The sequence below is a fragment of the Ailuropoda melanoleuca genome, chromosome 4 (genome assembly GCF_002007445.2).
Source record: "Ailuropoda melanoleuca isolate Jingjing chromosome 4, ASM200744v2, whole genome shotgun sequence".
In the NCBI taxonomy this organism is placed as follows: domain Eukaryota; kingdom Metazoa; phylum Chordata; class Mammalia; order Carnivora; family Ursidae; genus Ailuropoda; species Ailuropoda melanoleuca.
Window position 1 is genome coordinate 34,852,597 of NC_048221.1, and position 18,358 is coordinate 34,870,954.

General features: G+C 39.1%; 1 protein-coding gene across 2 annotated transcripts in view; it reads left to right on the forward strand.

The window, feature by feature from the left end:
* Positions 1-9,188, forward strand: part of TAFA1 (TAFA chemokine like family member 1) — a 514,643-nt gene extending 505,455 nt beyond the window's left edge. For both annotated transcript variants that reach the window (XM_034658626.1, XM_034658627.1), the window contains exons 4-5: positions 459-583; positions 6,113-9,188. In XM_034658626.1, coding sequence (XP_034514517.1) covers positions 459-583; positions 6,113-6,130 — 143 coding nt within the window. In that variant the 3' untranslated portion in view covers positions 6,131-9,188. The remainder of the gene's footprint in view (positions 1-458; positions 584-6,112) is intronic.
* The last annotated feature ends 9,170 nt before the right edge of the window (positions 9,189-18,358 follow it).

Here is an 18,358-nt window from a genome sequence, read left to right on the forward strand (position 1 = left end):
GGTTTTTTTCTCGAAGGCATTAGCCTGTGGGATAAACCCTAATGCTGGGTGGATAAACTGGCCTTTCTGAAGGAATAGCTCTGTCATTCTGAAGAGTAGTTAACACTTTTGTCCCCTTCCCTGAAAAGAAATAGTACAGGTCCTTGGTTTGTGAAAACTAACATAAAAGTTCCTCCAAAATATATGCCTCCCCATCCATATGTTTTCATCCTTCATCGTCTGAGGAGATTCTTGACAAAACGTTGCTTGATCAAACCAGTCAGCGTAAAATTATATTTGCAATGTAAGACTGATACATGAAAATATTACTCTTCTTCAGAGAGAATTCTTAGCCAGTCATTGAAGCGTAAAGAGAAACTAACGTGCTTGCAAGAGAATTGACACTTCTAGAGGGTCACAGAACCCGGGCCCAAGTTGTTTGGAGAATGCAAACACACTTCTTTCCTTTTCTCATGCAGCTTCCATAGTGATTGGGAAATGGTGGTGTGAGATGGAGCCTTGTCTAGAGGGAGAAGAATGTAAGACACTACCTGATAATTCTGGATGGATGTGCGCTACAGGCAATAAAATTAAGACCACAAGAGTAAGTTTATTTCTATCAAATGTCTCATGCATGTTACCAACTGTACTGTTTGCCTTTGCGTTCTACAAACAGCCCCCAGAGAAGCTTTGAACAGGAGACAAGAAAGCCTTTTCCCTGACAGAAAACATTCTTAACCATTCATATCGGTCGGTGTCCATCCATCAACAAGAAGTTAGAGATTGCACTTGACTTTTCCATACTGAGCAGTTCAGTGTTTCTGTGACTGGCTCATAAATAAGGCTGGGTTCCCCTAGCCAAAGGGAAGAGGAACAGTAATTATTCAAATAATTCAGCCAATAACTATGGTGCTCAACAGAGATTGCAAAATAAGAGTCTTGCCCAATTCGTCCAGATGGCTTGCTGAAAGGACTGCATTTAAGGACAGCCATTTTATATAGGTCTTTCAAAGAATTATCTGATGATCTTTTAAAGAAGTGAGAGGTTTTTGTGATGTGAATTATCGTTGGTTTCTGTGGTAAAATAAGGAGTTATCTTCAAATTATGTAATAACCTGCATAGTGAAGCCATCCAACCCATCAGGATTGGTGTTACGACGGCAGGTTGGAGAGGCCCCACTAGGCCAGCCATTGACCCTGTAGAAACTAGATCATGGGAGAGTGTGCGTGCCCTAAAGGGGACAGGATGGAGGGGGTTGCTCAGAGCACTTAAGACAGTATTTATTCAAACTACAGAACTATGTTACTATTTCAACAACAAGTAGGGTTACACGCATCTGTATCATGCAACGTGTGTGTGTATTTTAATGCATTGGGTATTGTTGAAAACAAGCTCCACCATTTACAAATCCCAAGATGTTGAACTTGTAGACTTCCAAAAGGGTGACTCAAATTTAAAAGGGCATCTCTGATTCCCACCCCTGTATAATGAGGCTTAAGTTGATCTTTCTTTTCAGCATTATCTTTTCAAGAAATAAAACTGATACTTGCAGCCTTGTGATGCAGAAAACATAATACCTTATAAAACATATTTTTATATGTAAAATAAGTAGAGACTCTTTGCATATCAAATTTAGTTGCCTGTATTGACCACAATAAGCAGTAAACGGCTATACCCCCTTGGCTCACGGCCAGGAGAGATTTCTGAGCACCCTAACCCGTTAGCATGCATTTTCATGCACCTGAGATGCTCAGCATGGATTATCGCATTTCAATTCAAAGAAACCCCCTCAGGAGAGATTATTCAAAAATGAACCCAGTTCATGACATTTACCTCCAGAAACCATCTTCATTAACTGATAGAGAGTGAATTTCAGGTTTCCCTTTGGTTACATTTTGCCTGAAACTAATTCTAGCAAACAATCTGAAAATGCCCTCAAAAGTCGGTTTTCAGCTACTCTGAGTCGTGGCCGGTATGATTTCAAGCAGATTACTGATATATTTTCTGCCAAATCTCCATTTCCTCTTCCAAACGATAACTGATCTCCCATAATTGAACATAAGCCCTGTTCTCATGGTTCCTCCAGACCTGAAACTCAGTAAAGAACAATAATAGAAGTCAAATGATTTCAGGATTTAAGTATATGAAATTCCAAGGGTAGCAACTAGGAGACTCTTTGGAAGACAGAGTATAAATAAAGCACAGAAATATTAATGCTACTTTTTATGACTGTGTAACTTTCTTTGATTTGGCCTCTGTAGAGTGTATTTTAAAACATATTGTAAATACCTCCTAGACATTTTCTGTTCTTCCAGAAGTACAGTGCAGGTCTGTTCATAGTAATAGAGACTAGAGCGCACTGTGTTTGTTACTGTCCTGGGTGGGCTGAATGCTACCAAGATCGTTGAGTGTACAAGAGAAATAAATCACCCATGTGGTTGGTTTGAAAGCAGAGGATGTCCCTGTTCTAATGTGTGTATCCATTTCAAGTGAGGAAGTAAGAGATTGCTCTACAGTCATGTGAGCAACACATCACTCAACTAATAAATCTCCACTCTGTCTTTAGAGAAGGAAAAAGGAAACACTAGGAAAAGCTGTACTTTTTTACACCTTGAGAGGACTCAGGCGCTACTACGGACTTAATTTTCTCCCCCACTTCCTTACAAAGAAATTCACAGTGAAATACATGCTTTTAAATACAAAGGCAGAGTTAAGTCCAGTTGATACATAAAGGAACTTTCCATTCTGTATAAATGGCATGCCAATGCCAGTCCTTAGATGATATGTTCCAAAATAGGTTTTATATTAATTTTTCTAGTATACCCTATGTGTTTTTCCCTGTCAGAGTATAAATATGCCTACATACTTCAAATATTGCCTGTGGCAGTTTAACTTTTAAAACAGTTTAATAGACAGATTTGCTTTAATTATGAGTCACAGGTTTTCATTGCTCTGTTCTTATCTAAGAGGTAATATTTAGGATAAAAAAAATTCAAGTTCTTAAAGTAGGAAGAAAAAGAAAATCACCTCTTTGGTTTTATGTGTAATAATGATTCAAAGAGAGTATTCTCAGAAAAAACAAAAACATAAAAGCAAAAAAAAAAAAAAAAAAAAAAAAAAAAAAAAAAAAACAGAAGAAACATGCCCAGGTTGTTAATGGCAATTGAGAATTTCCTTCATACTGTTAATTTTTTAAAGCAACTCCAATATGAAAAGATTTGCAAGATAGAGTCCTGAGATGTCACTTTTCCTTATATAGGTTTTTTAAAAACCTTGCTATTATGAGTTACTTCCCAAATAATCATCCCAAGTCAAAATTCTCAGCAGTCTGTGAATTGTAGATAAACAAAAGATATTTCAAAGTGTGATCTAATTCAAAAGTTCATGATGCTCATTTTTTAAGGAAGATGGAGAGTAGAAATTCATTGTTTCATTTAAAGGACCAGACACCACAGAACAGGAACTAGCTGGGGTAATAGGCTACAGTCTGAAGGAAAACATTGGGGAAATTAGTTCTAGGTGATAATATAACCTACAGAGGGAAGGGCACAGGCTTCCCTTTTGGGAGATTGGAGAGAATAAACCTTAGGCAAAGAGGAAGCTTCTTGAATGTCATTTTACAGAGAGAAAATAGTCACCCCTGAGAAATTTTCCAAAATCCAGCGAGGGGTACAATAAAGCTGGTGACAGAAACCCTCCCGGGGAGAAGTCTGGAACATCTGGGTGAAGTCTCAAGGCTAAATTTTAACCCTATTCCCACTTAAACACAGCTTCAGTTTTTCATTAAATTGCTTTGTTGGTGGTCTGCGGCAAGACACACCAATCCAGATATTGACAAGAGATCTTTTCCTATAGTTGTAGAAACCTATTGGTTTATTTCTTTTCTTTAAACTTATATAACAAAAACGTACTTTTGAAAGTTGGTGACGTTATTGGAAAATTGGCTCTGTAGATTCTGGATTTGCTGATCTCCGTGATCAGGTGAGCTAATTCCCTATAACAAATATTGTCTTACATTTAATATACATATAATGATATGGCATATTATGTATTTTTAAAAAAGAAAGTTGGGGATGCTATATCCAGTGCATTCGGGAGGAAATGTATACTCTGTGTATTCAGGAATGATGCCTTAATTTAGAAAGATAGATTTCTCCCTGGAAAAAATAAGTTGTTTGACAATGCTGTAATAATTCACATGTAAAAAGGGAATATTCATTGCTTGGGAAACATAATGAGGAAGGGAATAAAATGAGGAGAAAACCAAAGTCACTTGGAAGGAAAAATCGGCAGGTTAAAATAGAACATAAACTGGTATCATACCTGGGGACGTATCAAGCAACTTTGGATTTCCTTCAACTCAATATGTTAGTGTCTTTCAGACTAATGAGAAAATCAACAGTTAGATTTATGCAGTGTAGAGTCAAGTTCCCTTCCCTAAAAGGGGGAGTTAGCAGACCTCAGACTGCACACCGAACCACAATGGTTATCTTGTCAAATTGATGTTTTACACAAATCCGTTACAGTCATTTGTCCACACCCTCCTGGGCCCATCCTCCTAATGGTGACTCTGACCTTGCACATCTCCATCCACTCTCATCAGCCAATGCTTTTTATATTACAGAAGGGTAAAGTACCGGCTTTGGCATATCTCAGGTGTATCACTCAAAATTCCACCAGGTCTGAAGTGTTACAAAAGCCTTTATGATCCTGCCGTCCAGACCATTTTGCATGAACTAACCTTTAAGAGAGAAGGGTAGGAAGAGGGGTGGAGGTGGGGGATGCAGGGGGATGGATTTGGAAATTGCAGGAAGGAAAAGTAAATCAATTTATGCTGTCACAATTGCCCCTGGGTTAGAGTGAACTCATTCATTTCTTTAACCAATAAATATATTTAAGCCTCTTCTATCTAAAGTTAGTGTATTAAGGTTTTGGGGATGGGATGGTAGATATGACTGATCTCCTATTCTTGGGTGGAGGATAGGGCCTAAGATTGGGGGTGGGGGTGGTTGATAGAGATGAAGAAAGGCAATTCCAGTTTGGTTTTGTAAATGTTACTTTCTCCTTCCTTTTGATGAAGAAGACAGTGGAAACAGGAGGTGATAAATACTACTGGAATGTAGGAAACCAAAATTTGGAAGAAACTGTTATTCATATGGAGAGGATAAAAAAATAAATGTGTGAAGATTTCTCATACATGCTGCCCCAGACACAACCAAATTTTCCAAGCAAACTTTTATTACTGTTCCCACCCAACCCTGAAAGCTTTTCATGGACTCCACCCCTGGACTCAGAATACTCAATTCCTAAGACTATAAAGAGCTAAGAGATGATGAAGAAAAATGCCTATGTCCTAGAACTCTAAAGTAGAAACAGCAACTCTTAGAATCATCATTTCTGCCCCAAACCGGTGGCTCTCTGTGCATGCATCCTTTTGAACATTAGAGTCTTTGGGACCATATTCAAATATATTAAATGGCACCAATAGTGGTAGGAGCATGCTCGTGGTTGCCCTTGAGTACTGTGTCATTGAGAGGAAGAGTGCCTCATCCTGCAAGGGTCTCCTATGTTCCTGAGAAAATGTGTTCTAACCTTGGCGGTGACTTATGTCACCCCTCCACACGTTACAGCAGGCCAACTTGACAAGGCTGTGGAATGACCTACTCAGTTCAAATTCTCATCAAGCAGACACAGGACTAACTACATAATCTGAAGGACCCAGTGCAAAAATGAAAACACAGGCCTCTTGTTCAAAAATTGGTAATAATTTCAAGACTGCAATAGCAGGTCATGAAATGAAGTGTAGGGCCCTATTCAGCACGGGGCTCTGTGCAACTGTATAGGTCACGTGCCAATGAAGCCAGTCATGGTTATTCATTGCTCCCAGCGTCTATCTCCTCAGCTGTGGCAAAATAAATGTAATGAATTGATAAAAATACGATGGCCTGTCAGTGTGCTTTTTGATCACCATTTGAGAACTACGGCTCTAGACTAACATTTTTGGCTTCAGAGCCCTTGAAAGAAGCAACATACCATAAATTCAAGATGTCCTCATTTTCTGCCTATTCACCTTTCTTTATGCCTTCATTTTGTTCTTTTCTCCCTGAAATTTCTTTCTTTCTTTGGTTTCAGATTCACCCAAGAACCTAATGGAAGCATTTGTTATAGTAGCAAAGGAAAACCACCTCTGCGGAAAATACGTTTTAAGAATTTAAAACATCCTACACATTACAAGCCAAATGGATTTCTTATTTGCACTTTGACTGGTTACCAGATAATCACAGTGCTTTTACTGTGTATTACAAAGTATCCTATAGTGAGAAGACCCCGCGCTTTTGGCAACACCATGGAAAGTGGGTTTAAAAAAAGGGTTTTCTCAATGAAAATTTTTGGGATTACGAAGAATGATCAACTATCTTCTAATTTGGATCTATAGTTACTTTGTACCATTTTAAATATATGTATATATATAATATTTTGAAATATTATATATTCTCTTCAAGAAATGAACAATACCACAGTTTGAGGCGGCTGGTGTACCTCTTTTGAGTTTGGATGTTTTGTTTTGTTTTGTTGCGACTTCTTTTTTTATTGGCAAGGAAGAAGACATGTGCCCTTTTGAAATTTCAACATGGCACTCACACTGGAAGGCCAGCTACAGGTGGACTCCTGGAATCTGAGGCATCATAACAATACTGAATTGAGAGCTTCCTTCTGTTTCTACCAGATGGCCCAAGGAAGCACATCGTCCTGTTTTATTGCTTTCTACCCTGTGCAATATTAGCATGCAAGCTTGGCTTACATAACCATACTTTATATTCAATTGATATATAATAACCATTCTAACCTCTTCCAGGAAAGTATTTTTAGAACTACTAGCTTTTCCACAGATAAGACAATGAGGATTCTTGAGGGAGCTACTCCACCATGCTATTAAGACTCTGGCAAAATTATGGTAGAATACAGATCCCTGTATTAATAAGTTTTGTAAATACAATGTCTTAAGGCTTTGTATAGCTGTCCTAGACTGCAGAAATGTCCTCTGATTAAATCCAAAGTCTGGCATCATTAAGTACATAGTGCTGTAGCAACAACTCTTATCATGGCACCTCTTTCTATGTTTGATTTGCTTTTTCCAAGAGTATTCAGATCTCTTCTGGTGAGACAGGAAGACCGTTAAAGCAATTAAGTTTCAGAATGATCTATGTGACCAAATGCTGGACAGCCCTATTAAAGTGGTAAATAACTTCTTTCTAAACCTACTTGTCCTCTTTATTTGCCATGTTTTTGTCCTGAGTCAGCTTTAGCCAAATCCAGAGAACACCCTGCTTAGAGACTTGTAGTCAGCCAGAATTTTTTCCGTGAGGTCTTTGCTGCCATCACAGCCAATATTTCTAATCCCAGTATTTTGAAAATCATAAATTCATTACTATAACTGCTGTGTTCTTGGCCCACAAGTTGAAATGTCAAATCCCATTATTGGGTTTCTGTACTGGTCACTTGAATGATACATCTGGGGCTCACTTCCCAAAAAAAGAAATTTTTGTCCATCTTCTCTTTTCAAAAGTTACTCAGATGATGATTATAGAAAGAAAACATCTATGTATTATCTACCTGGGATAGCATAATAATACTATACATTCCTGTTATTTAACCTATCATATTGCAAGTATATCTGTTTTTTCCCCAACCCTTCTCTTTAGAATACATGTTGTTAGGGCCTTTTATTAAATCACCAGCACAAGTGGTCCCCTAGTGTGGATTTTTAAAGTTAAACCTCAGGTAAAATCCAGAGGTTCCTTCATGTTTACCAATATAGCTTGAAGTCTGATTGAATATGTAAATACTCTAATCAGCTAGGTTGATTCTGTATCTTGAATGCCTATAAAAGCATCTAGAAATGGAAATGGAATCCTAGTTGCAAAATCCAGGCTTTCCGAATACTTTCACAAATATTTGCCAGAAGATAGCATAAAATTCATACAACCAAATCAGAATCCCTTGAATTTATGGTCTATACTCATGTACCAGGTAATATATTAACAATTGACTTTCACTTGTAAACTTGAGAGTAAGACCTGAAATCATGAATGCAAAGAATTACCTGGAACGGTACTTCCCAAAATGAGGAGGAAAAAAATCTCCATACTCAAATATATTGGGGAAAACTTTTTAAATAAAATAAAACAGAAATATTTACTGAGGAAATTTTTAGAGCCTTTAATACACCGAAAGTGATGCATGTCTTCAAGAAAGACTAAAGCGTGGGTTGCCAAGTATAGAGCTTCCAGAATCCAGACATATAAGATGGCTACTTGACTAATGGACGGTACATCCCTGCCTAATGAGAAGCTACAAGAAATTATTTCTGTGTGAGGATATATTGGCTGCCTTGTCACATCTTCAATTTTTTCAGTAGCACCAGAAATCTGGATTTTTATATGAAATCTCCTAACATTCTTAAATAAGAATAATATGAGATGTTTGCCATTACAAACTCTGCAAACATTATTGTTGCCCCCAAATTCTCTGATCATGTGGCCTTTTCTAGGAGATGAATGTTTCCTGGAATACCCTTTTAAAAGCATTGGTCCTGAGTGGAAACCCAATAAGAAGAAAAAAGAATATTCTCTTTTCTATGGCCTCACGCATACAGACCCTTCTTATAATTTACAATATGTGGAGTTCACAGCTTCTCCTATTCTGTAACCAGAGCCTATAAATCAATGAAAGAGTTAGTCTAGAGGCCCAGGTCTGTCAGTTCATTCCCTAGTGGTCACTTCATGAAATAACCTCCCTTGGAAAGAACTAGAAGAAGAGAGAAGGGGGGGAAGACCACATCAGAATCAGGCAACCGTCCAATAAAACAGTGCAAACATTTGTGAATGTCATCAAATTCAATTTGGATTCATCAAGGCCCTTATACAAACGTGTGAACCCTCAAGTTGTATTTAAATCGGACCCACCCCAGTTAGGGGGATTCGGTAGCTACCCTGTGCCTACATCTGTTGTTTCAAAACTTTTATCATGTATTGCTGGTAATAAAGAGCTCGGTGTGGTATGACTAATAATGATTTTTGGGCTTGTACATCAGGTGTGATAAATAATGTTCTAATGTAATTAGAGCAAATGGAAAGGGTTTCATCCAGAACCCAACTCTCGGTAAAAAGGAAAATATGGCTCATTTCATAAGACAGATTTTTGAGTTAGGTAAAGCTTATTTGTTGACTTTTGTGTGTGTGTGATTAGATTTATCTATTAATGGATTTGGCAAGCACACTGAGAAGTTTTACTGCAAGGCTTTTTTCCGCTATCGAATGATGAAGAATGTTTTCACCAACACACAATTCAACATCATTTTCTGATCAAATCCAGTGTAACTTTCACAAAGCAATATAGTGATTTTATATAGTGCAGTATATAATGCCACCTTGCCATTGTCACTGATGTAAGTTATGAAGGGTATAAAAATTGCTTATGTGAGGAGATCCACACATCCCTCACCTACGTAGGATATGCACTTCATCCTAGAAGGTTAAATGGCAGGTCATAATATGAGTTTTTCTTTTAATTAAGCTTGACACTTCCATTTCAAAAATCTTTTAAGGTTTGCTTGACAAAAGAAGTATACCATTTCCCTTTTGGTGAGCTGTCTGCTTTCCAAATAAAAGATTTAGTGTCCAGTAAATTCTAGGGCTCAAGCCACCTCCGTCTAGCATGTAAATATAAGAAAACAAGATATAAGACATACTAAGAAAAGTGAGGACCCAGGACTAGAGACAGCAGTGATAGAATCGGATGGCCTAGTGCCCATGGTCATCGTACAAAGTGATAAAATAGAATCATGTTCACACTTCAAAATAAATTAAAAAGAAAACCATTAATTGCATGCACGCACGTGCACATACACATGCACATATTTCCCGTTAAAGATTTCAAACTTTTAGCTTGAGTAGATGGGTTGGTTTTTTTCCTTGTAAAGATGTTGTGGCATGCTCTCACATCATTGGTCTGCAAGTGGCTCTCATTTATTTATTTATTCATTATTTAGTTTGCTTCACTTTTTACCAAGCATTAAGCTCTCATTTATTTGTTTTGGCAGCTAGTTGCATTATTTTAAAAAATAATAATAACCAATCATCGAACATGAAAGTCAGGACCCCAGCCATAACTGACTGTGTTTATAGACGAGGCAGTGTATATCCAGCCCTAATTCCTACCTGTTCAGAGAAGCTGTAACCCAAGAGTAGACTCACACGTACGTGCCGAGGAAAATGTGAGGCCAGACTTGCCTTAAGACAGTGGTTGTCGGGAGCCTGGGTGGCTCAGTTGGTGAAACATCTGCTTTCAGCTCAGGTCATGATTCCAGGATCCTGGGATCAAGTCCCATATCGGGCTTCCAGCGGGGAGCCTGCTTCTCCCTCTTCCTCCACCCCTCCCTCCCTGCTTCCCCCTGCTTGTATGCTCTCTCTCTCTCTCTCTCAATCTCAAATACATAAATAAAATCTTAAAAATAAAAAAGACAGTGGTTGTCAACCATTTAGCCACGGTACATGGATGCATGGCCATACATTCCGGAGTGGGCTGGAAGTGGCTTCTTACTATTAATAAAGTCTGCAAATGCATCTGAAAAGGAATTATAATTGGCTCAAGGGTAGTTCTCAAACAAGGCCTAAGAGGCATATGTGCCTATAGACGCTAGCCAGGTAATAGTAGTTAGTTAACCAGGGTCACCTGTTAAAGCCTAGGCACCCAGTGATGAGGCTGGAAACCTGACGCGACAGGGTTCCATCAGCCAACACTGGGTCCCAGACTACTGTGGCCTTGCAGCATTAGGGAGCCAGTGTGGCCCAGTTCTGTTTTATCTGTTGTTGTTGTTGTTGTTGTTGTTGTTGTTGTTGTTGTTGTTGGGGGAAAATCCAGAAACACAGAGGCTTGTATAAATTCTCCAAATTTTGGATATTTATAACCCATTGTATTTGCATTAAAAGAAAAGGCTATTTCCGTCCATGAAATACCAGTTTACAAGTCTGACCTAAAGTTACATTATTCTCGTAGATTTGCATCCTTGTGCTCATCCTCTGGTGGTAGAAAAAGCAGTGGAGTTAGAGCTCGTTTGAAGTTCATTGCACTTAACCTGCAGACTGTCTTACTTTTCCACTGAGAATACTGTGGGTGCAGCAACAGATCTCAACTGTCGTCGATTGGGGACATGCCACAGTTGCAAAAAGGGGTCAACCACTGACTAGAGTGGAATTAATTGATTGAACTTCTGTAGATTCCAACCTGGGGGTCACAAGGTGACGTGGGAGCAAAATTTAGGGACTGGAAGGAGGCAGTATCAAGTCAGGAAAACCCACCAGTTGGTGCTAATAGATATGAGAAGCTTGTACATTTAGGATAAAGAATGTTACGAACTGGCTGCCAGATCGGAATGGCCTCTTCCCTCTCCTTCCATGCTCCACACCCACACATGCAGATTCTTGGTTTCTTAGTCCCCTCATCTGGGTCCTCCTCCAGACTGATGGACTCTAAAGGTTTTTCACACCTCTACCCCCCACCATTCACTTCCCCAATGAGACATTTCTTCTCTCTTTCATATTTCAGGCTGATAAAGCACTCTATCCATTGAAAAGAGCCCCAAGATTGTAAGCCAGAAAAGCTCCCCCAAACGTAAGAACTAGGAAGATCAGTAGGAGAAGAAAGGGATAAAGAAAGGGGGGGGTAATCATAAAGGGGAATGAAGCATGAGAGACTATGGACTATGAGAAACAAACTGAGGGCTTCAGAGGGGAGGGGGGTGGGGGAATGGAATAGACTGGTGATGGGTAGTAAGGAGGGCACGTATTGGATGGTGCACTGGGTGTTACACGCAACTAATGAATCATCGAACTTTACATCGGAAACCAGGGATGTACTGTATGGTGACTAACATAATATAATAAAAAAAAATTAAAATAAAAAAAAAGAAAAGCTCCCCCAAAGATTCAAGTCCTTGTTCTTCACTTATAACCTAGAAAAGCCTGTACCCTCTGAGTTTTCGTGTTTATAAAATGGAGATTGTGCCCAAAATTTAAAGGTTAGGGAAGGATGAGGGAAATAGAGAAAATGGAAAGGTTTTATAAATGGAAAGCAGCAGGTAAGCTGTGGTGGTGGTGGTCTTCTTCACAGATTCCTACGATTGCATGTCGCCTAGGTGCTCCCTGTGTCAATGCTAGCCCCACTCAAGGCAAGCAAACAAAAAGAAGCCTAGGTAACTAACAGCCAAAATATAATTTCATATTCTCTTTTTAGAAAGCTCAAGGACTAGACCGATCTTGCTCAACTTTGTAGATTTGCCGTTTGCCATTACCACTGCTAATGTTTTTAAGCCACTGGAAAATGTCAATATAACTTACATTCAAGCATTGGCATTGGCACAAGCAAGTAATTGCATGTTAGAGAAGGCACCTTGCTGGTGTCCAGAATGTTCATCCAGAACTTGAACTGCTGATGACCCGAGCCATCTGCTGTGTAAGACAATTTTCAGCAACTACACATAATGTCATTACCTGGCTCCTTTTTTCCCACATCCAGCCTCTTGTCATTCAGGCTATTGTCCTAGCAGATTCCTATGTGACCCTTGTTACGGCAGAAACATGACCTTTCATTATCCACTCTTATAGCTACCGCACTGGTAGAGACTGCTTACATTCATTCATTCATTCATTCAGTTACCAAGTACCCATTGAGTAGTTAGTACATGTTAGGGACAGTACTAGGTACTGGAGATAATTTCAGATTTTACATTATTCTAGGGGAAACAGACAAAAGACAGTGAACAAGTAATCATAAATCATGATAAAGAAATGCAAAAGGAGCCATGAAAGTAAATAATGGGATGGAAACACGAGCTTGAGGAAGGATAAGCAGGGAGTGTCTCTTGGAGGAGGTGGAATTTAGTCCAAGAACTGGAGGGTAGCAGGAAACAGCCATACAGAGAGCCAAGCGGGGAGCGAGGGTGAGCAGGGTGGGTGTTGCAGGTGGACAGATTAGTTTACGCCAAGGCCTTAGCCGAGGGGGACTTCTATGTGTTTGCAAGACTGAGAGAAAGTCTCTTTCAGTTTGCTGTCAAAGCAGAGTAGTCAGAGCAAAGTGGCATGAGTTTGGGGAAGTAAGCTTAGAGTCAGATCATGGGGCTACACGAAGAGTTTGAGTTTTATCTAAATTGTGGCAGGAAGAGATGAAAAAAGGTTTTTAGCCAAAGGGTGACACAATCTAATTTATAACTACACCAGACACTATTGGTATCGATCCGAATCCTCTCCTTGTCCTATACACATACAGGGCAGACCAGATGTTTCAAGGATTTAGGAGAGCAACCATCAACCCCTGGCAGATGAAACTTGATGTACAAATTTCCTAGCTTCCTCATTCCCATGTGGGACAACTCTGAGGCATGTTCTCTATCATGACTGTCAAGTAGAACTTTCTGTAATGTGAAAATATTCTTTATCTGAGCTGTCCAGTATGGTAGCCGCTAGCCACCTGTGGCTATTGAGCACTTGAAATGTGTCACCTGTGACATAGAAAATGATTTTTATCTAATTTTATAGACAGCAACATGTGGCTAGTGACTACCCTACTGGACAGCACAGTATCCTAGAGATGCCAAGTAGGACCGAGGCCCAGCTGCCCAAAACCTGCACATAAACACACATTTTATTGGGTTTCCTTCATTCCTGTCTCATGTTCTCATCTCCTTACCAGCACTGCCTAGATTCATCTCTCAAATAAACTACGTCCATTGAAATCCCTGTCTCAGGGCCTTCTTATGGAGAGACCCACCTAAGGCAATATTAATATGACCACTCTATTCCAAAAAGGGAAAACAATGGGAAGGGCACACAAGTGGAACTGAAGGGACCAGTAAGGAGGTTTTTCAACTATTTGGTAAACATAGATGGAACACTTTCTTGTCACAACCTGGGCAGAGATCAGTGAATTCTGCTTTTCCTTTTATGGAGAAATTGAGAGCTTACATTCAGGTCTCAACTACATCCATAGATGCCATTTCATAGGCTTAGTTATCCAAGACCATCTTGATAACCCAAGAGTAAGGCTCGGCCACATCTCATAAGAGTAAGTCATAGTGAGAAAGCTTTTGGTCCCTTCTGATTTGACCTACCTCATTGTCAATGAGCAAAGTTTAAACTGAATTATTAATGAGAAAATTTCAAATTTTTTTCTAATCCTAATATTTTCTTTCACCAAATGGTAAAATAAGTATGGCATTCTAGAAAATGCAGCAAAGAACCTTAATCTCTAGTCGTCATTTATAGAATCATTAACACTTCTTGAAGCGGTTCTCAGAAATGATATTCTGTGCAGACAACACCAAATCATTCCAATAGGAGAAAATGATGGCCTAAAGTACCAGTGTGGAAATTTAAAGGGCATAAGTGAAAGATCTAGGAAAGTCACATAATCAGGAAAGGCTGTATAAGAATGACAGAGACCTCTAATAATATCATTACAAAGGCTAAATGAATTAAGGACCAAAATTGACTTCCAGAAATAGTAAGGTCATCCTAAAAAGCATCTTGTAGCTATGTTCAAAGCAAGTAGGACAAATCTGCCTAAAGCCAGGAATGTATAAGTGATAGAGAATTCAGGTTTTTCTCAAGCAACTATTTTGTTTCTCTTTTCTTCTTCCTACGTTAATAAAAATTATCTTCCACCCAAAACATCTGAAAGGAATATTGTTCAGAAAGAAATAAACTCAAGATAGAAGAAGAGATTTTTAAGACAGCATCTACTTCTCCTCAGGGGTTCAAGTACCCAGTGTGCAGTGATCAGGGGAGGGGGATGGCTCTGCTTTGTACCATTTATTGATTTCTTTACTGTAAATACTCCCACCACAGCTGATTTCAAGCTACCAACGTGAAGTAAGGAAGAGATGGGCACCATTGACTCCCACAGCCAGTGAGAGCCGGCTCCAGCATATCACCACCTCTGTGAGAGAAATCACAAAACTTTCAGATCACCAAACTATCAAAAAATGACCACACTAGTGACGGGGAATTTTGAGGTATCTGGGAGAGGCACCCGAAGTCTAGTATTGGTTAATTATAGCTACAATTGTTAAAAGAAGAAGTGAATTCTAAAAAGTACAGACCAGTGACCCTGAGGCCAGCCCAGGGTAAGATTCTGCAAGAGGTGATTTAAGGGATTTCTGTGAATAATTAGGCAAACAGTGATCACCAGGAACCAACTTGTGTTCACCAGGAAAAAAGTCATGCCAGACACCTTTCTCATTGGCCTGTTTTCTTTAACTAGTCTGAAGGATTTCAAGACATTGATGAACATAGTATGTCCAGACTTTAGCAAGGTATGAGTTCTTGGCCAAGAATTGGCAAACTATGGCCCTTACAGTAAATCTGTCCCACTGTCGGTTTTTGTAAATAAAGTTTTATTGTAACACAGCCACGTTTACATATTGGCTATAGCGGCACTTGCACTACCACAGCAGTTGAATAGTTGCTGCAGCAGAGATCTTACAGCTCAGAAAGCCTAAAATATTCACTGCTGGGCCCTTTATAAAGTTTGCCGACCCCTAGTCTGTTATGGAAAAGGCTGGATGATAGTAAAAGTTCACATGGGCTCATAACCACAATGAATAGCCATATTCAAATGTTTCTAATTCATGGAATGATTATATCCTGGAGAAATATGCCTAGTAGCAGAAAAGTGAGTTCTGTCCTGGCTGTGTCCTGTGCTTTGTTTTATTATTAACCACATGAAGGAGGGTATTGACATAGCATGCAGGCCAATATTGCAAATGATCCACAGTCAAAATGGTCACTGAGGATGTAGGATGTTAAAATCTAGTTCAATCAAATATTCAGGTGGAGGAAAGCAGTTTTAATGGTTAGAAACAGTTGAAGGACGTGCTGTTTAGATTTGTCAGAAAGAATAGGCAGATCAAGAATGAAAAGCTGTATTTAAATAGTGGAAGTTCTGTCACTTAGAAAAGGGATTAAATTAGCTTTTAAAGAGTGCACGAGATTTTTTTTTTAAGATTTTATTTATTTATTTGAGAAAGAGAGTGAGAGAGTATGCACGAGTTGGGGCGAGGGGCAGAGGGAAAAGGACAATCAGACTCCCTGCCCATCCCAGGACCCTGAGATCATGACCTGAGTCAAAGTCAGACACTTAACCGACTGAGCCACCCAGGCACCCCAGACTGTGTGGCCATATAACGAAATATATTTCAGTTAAAATAAGAACAACTTACCCATTAGATTTTTCTCGGTAGGTAGTGATTTGCTTGTTGTGAAGGGTGTTCAAACAGACAAGAACTCTTGGGAGTTCTGTAGGAGGATTTATGCCTAAACGATCTTGTACTTCTCAGAATTGGGGACAATCTGAGTCTGCTTTCTTTTCAGTAAAGTGGAAATAGAATTGGAGATCATTGGTTATATTCAGATTCTTATGATACAAGAAATTCTTAAGCTCTCAAGAGCAACTCACACTGCCTGTATCCAGATTGCTTGGTTCAGATGTACAGATGTCCCATAACTGCCCCCGAAGTAATGCTTACCAGCAAAATAGGTCCTCCTTCTCAGTTTCAGGGGCATCAGTTTCTTCAAAGCAAGTCAGTTAGCAAACAAATCCGCTCCATCACTAACCAGCCAGTTACAGCAATGATGAGGTGATGATGGAAATGATCTGGAGTCAGAGGAATTTTCTAAGAAATGAGCAGACCTTTGTTAGGGAGCTGGGCCAAAAGTTCAGTCAGGTATAACCTCAACTGCAAGGATGAACTAGTCAGAAATTTGATAGCGGGATGCAGATGAAAAACAAATCTGCCAAAACCAAAATGATTGAAGGCAGGAATTGGTTCAAAGATGTAAAACTGAGCAAGTCACTCAGTATTTTAGCCAGGGATGTCTCCACTACATTTACAATGGTTTGGTAGATTATAGCTATGATCTCATTACAAACGAGAGTTTTAGAGGCAATAACACATATGAGTAGCGGGATATTCAATAAATGAAAATTCATCTGGACAAAAATCTCTCAACTCTATTTCACTTTCCTGTTTTAATGTGCTGCTTATGATCTCAGCACTCTTTCCAGGAATGTCTAAATAAAAGACCTTCAGATATTCCTTTGCTCTGGGAGGAAGTTTTGTTTTGGGAGAAAATTGTTAAATGGGAACAATCAGTGCTAACTCAGAGGTGCCACCTCCATTGTTGATTAGTTTTTCATTGTGGTGCATTTACCCAGAGTCCAACACCAAAAAGTCCCAAATACCCCAAAGTGCTGAACAATGCTGCGTGCATGCAGATGCCATCAAAGAAATGTGGGGCCTGAGCCAGCGAGACCTCACCCTACCAAATTATCTCTTTATAATCCTGCCCTAATATAATGATTGTTAACCCTGCAAGATCCAATGCGCACTCTGGACATCATCTAAGCCTCCTGAAATGAAATTCAAGGATAATATGACTTCCCTATACATGTAATTCTGAAAAATTAATGTAATTCACAAGTATAATATAAAAGAGAACTGCAAGAAAATTGACTTATAATAAAATAATTTTTATTTTAATCTGACAGTGCTCTAGCACATAATGTTAGAAGACGTAATGAAATACTTAAAGATTTGAAAACACATATGATGACTAAATCTGGATTTAAGAGAAGTAAAATTTATTCAGATAATGTCAATGTATTATATTTTAAATTACAGACTAAGCATAAGGGTGTGTGTACAAATATTTTAAAATACAAATGAAGTAACAGAAAAGGTGTATTTACATAAAGCCAACAATGCAACATCTGTAAATAAAAACTGAAACAAATGGTTTTATTGCTGACTCAAATCCACAATCCATGTTCCTATTGGTAATATGATTTTTCCAAAATGGTGACTAATTCTTGATCAAGTTCAGAACAAACCAGGACAATCTTTCCCCATGTACATGTTAGTTACACTCCTGAGTGATTTTAGTGTATATCAAAATCATGCCCGCACAGATGTCCGTCACTTGATGAATGGATAAAACAAAATGTGGCTCATCCCAACAACAGAGTATCACTGGGCCATAAAAAGGAAAGCAGTGCGGATACACACGCCAACATGGGTGAATTTTGAAAACATTGTGTTGAGTCAAAGAAACCAGACACCAAAGGTCAGGTATCCTATGATTCTATTTATATGAAATGTCCAGAATAGACACATCTCTAGAGACAGAAAGGAGGTTCATTGGTTTCCAGGGGCTGGAGGGAAGGGGGAGGGGAGAGTGACTGCTAGTTGGTTGTTTGGGGCTGATGAAAATTGTCTGGAACTAGATAGTGTCAATGCACAGCCTTTCTCTTTTCTTTTTCCTT